This window comes from Hipposideros armiger, unplaced genomic scaffold (assembly GCF_001890085.2).
Source record: "Hipposideros armiger isolate ML-2016 unplaced genomic scaffold, ASM189008v1 scaffold_328, whole genome shotgun sequence".
NCBI classification, from domain to species: domain Eukaryota; kingdom Metazoa; phylum Chordata; class Mammalia; order Chiroptera; family Hipposideridae; genus Hipposideros; species Hipposideros armiger.
The window spans coordinates 233,162-242,208 of NW_017731678.1; the positions used below are offsets into that span (position 1 = coordinate 233,162).

At 33.1% G+C, this 9,047-nt stretch overlaps 1 protein-coding gene across 1 annotated transcript in view; it reads right to left on the reverse strand.

The window, feature by feature from the left end:
- Nucleotides 1-1,084, reverse strand: part of LOC109392361 (B-cell scaffold protein with ankyrin repeats-like) — a 64,581-nt gene extending 63,497 nt beyond the window's left edge. Inside the window, exons 1-2 of the mRNA XM_019660758.1 lie at nt 1,064-1,084; nt 29-107 (exon numbers count right to left, since the gene is read on the reverse strand). Coding sequence (XP_019516303.1) covers nt 29-107; nt 1,064-1,084 — 100 coding nt within the window. The remainder of the gene's footprint in view (nt 1-28; nt 108-1,063) is intronic.
- Nucleotides 1,085-9,047: the final 7,963 nt, after the last annotated feature.

Sequence of the window (9,047 nt, forward strand, 5' to 3'; positions counted from 1 at the left end):
TGTATACATAACATATAGGAATACTTACTGGGAAAACATGTAGAAAATGAGGTAATATCCTCTTCATAGTTATGTTCTTGGTCATTGTCTCTGTTAATTTCTTGGATCTAAAAAAATGTAATGTTCAATAATATGCATTAATCTTAATAAATTTGTATTTACATATTCCAAATGGAAAACTGATGCTTATACAAATAAGAAATAGTTTTAAAGTTTTTACTTAAATACTTTAAATTGATTATATTACCTATCTTACTATATTTGTGCCATCTATGATTGCTCAATGACAGATAGTATTAGAAGTATAACTGGGGCAACGGAATAAGGAATAAGTTGATTTAAAAATGAAACATTGCAACTACTTTATGATTCAAAGCAAGAATCATAAAATTTAGGTGTAATAACTCCTGAATAAAATTGAACACAACTATTTATCTTAAAAACCATGAGCTTTTCTTTCTTCTAATATTTCTGTATCTTTTACCTATTCAAAAGCTATTCTTTATGTCAAGTATTATAATACAGTGAAAGACAATGAAATTGTAAAGTGGTTTAGTTTCCATCTTTGAAAAGAAAAAGGAAACTGAGTAAGGGAATTTATGTTTGTATTTCTGAAATAGTTCCACTACACTTATAAGGAAGAATTACTGAGAAAGTACAGAAACCTGTTATTTATGGAATTGCTTGTCTTTTTTAAATTAATAATCTCTGAAAGAGACATGGAATCTACATTCATGAAACATATTTGTGCTCATAAACAAAGCTAAGTAATACCAGTGACAGTTCCATTGGTGCAAAAGCATCTAGAGAAAAGAATAAACTCTGGTTGCGCTAACATAGATCACATTTTGTTATCATGAGCTCCAAATGATTATTCAAATGACTTATGCTTTTGTTCTTAATAAAATTGATCAAAAGGATTAGGTTATATGTGCTGCATTTGGACTTTTCCTTTAAAAATTTAAAAACATTCATGTTAAAGCATTATTACATCTATAGCATCCTTGGTATGCAAGGGTTTTTGTCCTACCTATTGACCTTATCGATTTGTTTTTTCACCCACTTTGGCCGATGGGATCCCCATGAAACGTCTTTTTTAACTAATGCTATCCAGAGAAGCAGCACAGTCTTCAATTTCCAGTGGAATCGTGAAAATAAAAATCTCTTTAGTATTTTTTTAGTGAGCTTGATGCAGAAGCTCATTTTCTATTTAAATCATATTTTCCCCTTGGTGGACTCAATCAAATGATAATATGAACATCATGCAACTTTACTAGGGAGGTTGACATGTTGATTGATATTTGGTATTTGTCTGCTTTGATATTAAAAGCATTGTTTAATATAGCTGTTCATTGTTGCCAATTAGCCTGACCTCTGTATTTCAAAACGTAGATCAAGAATACATTAAAAAGATCCAACACAAAAAAGATTTTATTAATACTCTAAAAATCATATCAAAGAAATTTTTACTAGTTGAAAAACAGGAATGGTTTTTAAAGATTTTAGGAATTATGTCAAAATTTCCTATATACTATTCACAAGCTCAGACATGAACTCAAAATCAGTGTGAGTTAATCGAGAGACTGTGGGCAGGTGTGTCGGTGTGTGAACTGAGGTTGCAGCTTAGTGGGATCATTTTTATGTCATAACTTAAGCTATATGACATTTGTACAAACAAACAAGCAAGTCTTGAAACAAGGAGCTTTCAAGTTTAAAAAAAACAGTTGAGTTTGACTGATAGGAACACTTTAATAAACATATAAAATTGATATTTTATATAATCAGGCTATGCGGAGAGTAAATGTTTTCTTGGCAATGAAAGGATCTTTAGGAAAATTTACACTAAAAAACCAATGCTTCTTACTTGAGTTCCTTACTCTTACAATCAAATTTATTTTGAAAAATGTTAGATCTAGTGATATATTAATAACTGTCTAATGAAATCAATGATGCTTCAAAGAGAAGTATGATGGCACCTGACATCTAATCACTTTAATACTTGGCTGTGTGGTGCCATGGACAGAGCTTGGATTTTGAAGTCAATGTAAGAACAAATTATAACTCCATTATTTATGAGTTGTGTGCAATTGGGCAAGATGCTTTACTCTGTCTCAATATCCTTTCCTGCAAAATGTGGGTAATAATACCTATGCCACCAATTTGCTTGGAGAAATAAATTGGAATAGTGTAAATAAGATATATCATGTACTCAGTAAATGTAATCTGCACATGTTAGATTTTCCTTCATCAGACAAAATATAGATCTACATTTAAACAAGCAGGGTGACCACATTGGCTTGATGGGGGAATCATCAGTATGAACCAATAATTATTTAACTTATATCCTCTCAACTGTCTAACTCTGGAAGTTCTGCTATGACAGAAAAAGAACTAGAATATGAACTTTCTATTTTACCTACGTGTGGCAGTATGATTTTGTTATTAAACGCACCTGTATAATTTACAAGCTAATAGAGATAAGAATTGGGGAAAAATAGATATTTAATTCTTTAATAAGTTTCTTTTTTCTGGGGCTAGAGTCTGACTTCATTCATTTATCAGATATTTATGCAAGACTACTATGTACTAAATACTCTGTTAGCAATTAAGAAAAATAGGTGGAAAATAAAAAAATAGAGACATAACTGTCATTTTCAAAAGTACCACATTTTTATTGGGAAAGGAAGAATAATAAAATAATAATAATACAATATTTTATTCATTTCATTACAACAAACTTAGTCCTTACAGGTGAAATGGAGGATTAAGAAGTAACCAGATAACTAGCGTACGGTTTTATTCATTTGCTCTCTCTCTCTCTCTCTCTCTCTCTCTCTCTATATATATATATATATATATATATATATATATATATATATATATATATAGATGGGGGAGGGAGGTTGTTTCTGTTGGAAGGGTGAAAAGGATAACTATTGCATTGTTCTGTATACCTGAAACTAATAATAAAAAAATAAATAAAGTAAATAAATAATACCTTTAGAGACTAGACATAACTTGGGGATTGTGTAACTACAAAAACAAAACAAAAATCATATAAATAAAAAAATTTCTACTTATTTTGATTTTAGATAATAGAGACCATCTATATGTCATGCTATTTAGATTAATCTGACCAAAAGTGCAATTGCTGTTCTTCTACTGAATATACATAATTTCAGAAGGGTGATGTTTCACCTGAATGGTACAAAGAAGTTTAAACAAGCCAAGTCATGTTGTACACTGAATTACTTTGCAATCCTTAGAAAAACTGCCCTTTATAAAAGTTCAATCAGTAAAAAAAAAAAAAAAAAAAAGAAGTAACCAGATAACCAGCGCACAGTTTTATTCATTTGCTTTTTGGGTGAGGATATTGTATTAAAACTTATCTTACAAGTTATTATGCTAAGTGAAATAAGTCAGACAGAGAAAGGCAAATATTGTATGATTTCACTTATAGGTGGAATCTAAAAAAACAGAACAAAAACAAACAAAACGAAACAAAAACAGACTTATGGAAACAGAGAACAAACTGAAGGTTGCCAGAGGGGAGGGAGAGGAGAGCATGGGTGAAAAAGATAAAGGAAAACACAGTCAATAATATTGTGATGTTTGCATAGTGACAGATGATTGATTACTAGACTTAGTGTGGTGATCACATCATAAGATACATATATACATGTCGAATCGTTATGTTGTATACTTGAAACTAACATGGTATTGTACGCCAACAATACTTTAATAAAAAAAAATTTAAATTATTTTGACAAGTGCCTGATTCCCACTTCTTTAAATGAAAAATCCAGCCTAAACAATAAAATCTATTAGCTGAACATGCTCAATGTAATAGTCCAGCCCACAGATAGTCCTCACAGTACACAAGTTTAAAAAAATTAAAATCGTTGATTATGAAGGTTAAATTAAAAAGAAAACTTGTTGTTGACGGAGGTATACAAAGCTCCACATGCTTTTGGCAGTGAGTACTGTACAAATTGATCATAATATTCTGATTTTGGGGAAGTGAATAAAAACAATCTTCACATGGCAGCTGTTTTCCAAATATTTTTATGCGACTCTAAAGTTGTTATTGTAATTAGCCCAACTTTCCATCCTGCTGGTTATAAATGATTTTGCCTACTTTAAAGCACATGGAAGTCTGTGGACTGAGAATAAGAAGATACATATATGTTTGAAGAGCAACAAATTGACCCTGTGATATTTTATATGCTACCTAAAATGAATGCAATAGGCTGCAGAATCTGAGATAATATTCCAATTGAAATAAAGATTATTCTTACTAAATGTTAAGAATAATGAACATTGTTATACTACAGCCATGAATAACAGCAAACAGAGAGTCTCCAAAAGTTTTTTCGGGGGCACCTTGTAGTGAGTAAATATCTTAGCTGTCAGTACATTTTTAAAAAGATTTGTTTCTCCTTAGGCCACCTAGGAATATGGTCCAAAAGCAGATTAATAGAGTCTCTCATGAAAATTTCTTTTTATTTTATAGGAATTAGAATCTTGAATGTAAACATAAAATAAAAACTCTGTCCGTGAGTGGGAGAGGAATGAAGTAGAATGAAGTCGAGGTGGAGTTGTTAAATTCAGATTGGGGGAAGAAGTAGACATATTCCTTGGTATGGGCCCAAATTTAGTTAGAATAACCTGAGAAACTATGCTTTATTTTTTTAGACAGAATTTTACAATAGAAAATTAAGTGATGAAAGGGCACTTTAACCAGGAGGACAAATGCTACGAGTCTCATTATACACAATGAAAAATTCAGTTTTCTAATTGTGCCCTACCAGGACAATCTGGTGACATGGCAAAAGCAGGTGCCAAGGGGACAAGTGATGGATTCATCTGAAAGTTCACAGAAAGGGAAAAAGAAACAGCAGAAAAATTGAGACCTAGGCCCTTCAACTTAGGGAAACAACTTCTAAAACGGGTGAGCTTTCCAAAAGCTTTTGGAGGATTGGCCTCTGTAACTGGCACATCTCTTGTTTTGATCTCAATTTATTGAGTGGACTCACCTCAGGTCTCTTGTTACTCTGAGCCCACCCTCCAGGCAACCTCCTGGGGTGGTGGCCCATAGAGCCCCCCCGTCCTGGCACTGACAGCTTTTGGTCTTAACCTCTGCCCATGTTGCAGTTCTACCTACAGTTGTGAACTTCAGGCTTGGACACCTGATCCTTTTCACTAAACTCCAGCCCTATTCTGATAGTGTTTGTTTCAAACCCATCATAGTTGTGGCTGTACCTGTGAGGCACCTACACCTTCATTGGACCATATGCTTGGCTTGACTTTAGCCCTCTCTGTCACTAATATGGAATGATAAAATTAAAATCTATTCCTTTGTTAGAATTGTGGTTGTAAAGGTAAAAACTAGTTACCTTTATTTAATATTATGGAATCCAAAGTCTGAAAGGAACCTGTGGGAACTTGTAGTATAATATAAAAACATTGTGTCACAATAAAAAAATGTAATAATCTGGATATTTTTCTAAGCAACAGTTGTTTTAAAATGTAGTCTATGATCTGCACTGCTCAACCATGTTTATAAAGTGGCTTTTCCTGGGTTCCATACTTGTCCCTTTTCTCTTTTCACAGAATGTATCCTCTCTGGGTGATTTTATCTACCCTACAGCCTTTAATTTATACCTATAAAGTGATGTTTCCTGGACATGTCATTTATTCTGAGGTCTAGATTCTAGGAATCAGAAAAGGATCCTAGAAGAAACAGGCATAGAAGCAAGGAGAATAACCTGGAGAGAAAGAGATCAGAAAAATCAGGAGCGAGGGTGCTTTAGATTGAATATTTGTGTTCACCTCCCTCCAAATTTATATATTAAAATCCTAACCTTCAAGGTAATTAGGAGGTAGGGACCTTTGGGAGGTAATTGGATCATAAGGGTAGGTCCCTCATGAATGGGATTAGAGGCCTTATAAAAGAGACCCCACAGAGCTTTCTCACCCCTTCCACCGCATGAGGACACAGTGAGAAGACAGCCATCTATGAACCAGGAAGAGTGCCTCCACCAGACACTGACTCTGCCGGCACCGTGATGATAGACTTCCCAGCCTTCAGTATTGTGAGAAATACACGTTTGTTGTTTATAAGACACCTAGTTTTGATATTTTCATTATAGCAGCCTGAATGGACTAAGAAAATTTCAAGTAGATCACAACGTTAAATGTTTTACCAATAGTAAAAAAAAAGAAAATCTTTAAAACCAGTTCATAAACATTTTCATCCCTAGTGACACTGCTGAGGGGAATTACAATGGCATTGTGTGGGTTCATACTAGATTGAAGAATCTTGAAGAGTAAAATGGAGTGAAGAATGGAAGACAACATGTATATAGAGTTCCCTTTCAGGAACCACGATGTGAAGGATTATAGGACTACTGTACTGCTCTTAAGATTTGTTTTACAAAAAATAGATTAAAGATGTTAGTGAAAGAGTGCTTTATTGTAAGTAACGGCTATGGAGATGACAGGGCACATAGGCACAAAACACTGTATTAGACAATGTGATATACACAAATAGAAAACTTCATAATCCCAAACCTCAAATAGTCTACAATTAGTGGGTAAGAGAAGGAATGTAGATAAGGCAAAATGAAATAAAATATACACATACTTGCAAAATGCTATAATAGAGAAACATGCAATCATTTCCATTGGGGTGATGGGATAGAGAACATTTCATAGTAAGTGGTATTCGAGCTAAATCTTAAGGATATAAGTATGGTTTTAATCTGTAAAATAAGGGAGGAGGCAAATTCTTGGTCAATGGGTGAGCATGATTGAAACAGCAGTAAGACTTGGTGAATGGTTCATAGTTGGTTTGATTAGGATGCATGGAGGAATATATTTGAAATGCCAAGATGGGGTGGTGCATTCAGGTTTTATTTTATAAAGTTTTAAATGCTTTTGAGCATGTCATTATTTCCTAAGAAGTGGGAAGTGGTATGTGTTTCTGCCTGTATTTTAGAAAAATATTCTTGGCAACAGTGGGTAAAACGGAGAGAGGATTATTTTAATAGTCAAGGTGAATGGTAATGAGGACGAAAGAAAGAAAATATTCAATGGAGAAAACAGGTTCAAGCAATACCAAGGAGATGGGATAGACAAGATTTTTTACAGCTTCAATGCCAAAGGCTAAAGGAAAGGAGTCAATTATGACTATTTAAGTTTTTGTTCAGCTCAATGGCACCTAGTAACCAGTCTAAACTTACAACACTCTTTTTTTATTACACTCCTCCAATGAACTCTTGCCATTTAGAGAGGAAGACACCAATTAAAAACACCTTTTCTATGCAATTTGAGAGATGAGCGTTTGAGGTCAAGATATAATATCAACATTCTTAGATATCCTTTACATTGCTTCACATAACAATTGAAAATATGCTTGGAGTGGGTATATGACTATTAATTAGTGATTATTCCAAATTTTTTATGAAGTCAAGAAGTCTACTAAGTTGGGAAAACAGAAGGCAGTTCATTTTATCATGGCCAAATAAACTATTAATTTGATCAACAAGACTTTTAACTATGAAAAAACATTCATAGAATTAAATTGCAAAATAACTAAATACAAAGTCCAAATTAGGTTATAAAGACACCCAAAAAAGTGCTTAGATAGAAGCAATTGAACATCAAACTACAGTATTTCTTTCCAAAACATGAAAAGATTTTTAAACAAGCTTGCCTTGAAGTTACTGGATTGATTGGGTATTAGGTATTTCTGAATATTACACCAAAAACAAAAACCGTATGCATGTCTCCACCATTTACAATTGAAGTTAGATGGAGAAGAAACAACAGAAAGAAGGGGTGTAGTAAAAGAGAGAGAAAAAAGAGAGGAAAATGTCAGATAGTTAGGATGCAATCACACAAATCAAAGATCAAAGCTAAGAGGCAGAAAATCATTCTTAATTAACTGTCCTCAATTTCAGAATGGTATACAGAACTCAACTAAAGCATGCTGAAGAAAATCAATTTCTAGTACAAGTGATTTTACTAATACATGCAAACAACTGAGGCCTAGGAAATTCTTAGTATGTAGTCTAGAAACGCCATCTACCATTTCAAGAATGATGAAGTATCACTAACCTTAGTCAATCAGTCTATAAATATTTATTAAATGTTTTCTGTGTGCATAATGATAGGCAAGTTTCCAGGGGGTGTACAAAAATATGTATCATACAATATCTTCCCAGAATTCTGAATAGTGAGCTAGGAAAATAAAGTAAAATGCATGACACAATAGTAGACCCGTAAGTATTTGGTTTGACTAAAGAGTACAATAAAAGATAACAAGAAAGAAATCATTCTAAGTTGGAATAACTAGAGCTGGAATTTGAAGAATGGCTAAATTTGAGAGACAAATCTTGAATTCAGTCCTAGCAGCTATTGTGTGCTTGTTGAGTTAATGGATGAATAAACAATAAATTAATTGGTGGAAGAGGAAAGACTGTGGGTGTTCTTGGTAAAGAGAACAGTACAAGCAAAAGCAAGCCTGATTAAGCCATATGCAGAGGGCCAAGAAGCAAAGCTACCCAATCAAAGAAGCAGGTGAATTTTGGGAAAACGTGACTTTTGATAGGAAGAGTGGGATCAACATTTGCTTATTATAATCCAGTTGTGGAATATTGGAAATATCTCTAGATGATGGTGATGATAATTATTGATATTGCTAATAAACATATCATCTAAAAATATGTGCGGGTTATAGAGGTTAAGTTTGAGTTCAGAAGTATTGTCAGACAAACCTGGATTCAAATTTTAATCTTCCACTTATTACCCACATAATCTTAAGTACATTCCTCTTTCAATCTCTTTGGATATAAAAATGAGCATAAATGTACCTTACCTCACAGAATGATTGTGAAAATTAAATTAAAAAAATACTTAGCACAGAGCATAGCAGATAGAAAACACTCAGTTTATCTCTATTGTCTCCATTAAGATAATTCTTTTATTACAGAATGAATTTTTATTTTGCCCTGTTTTTCATATTATTAAATTATGTTTATGTG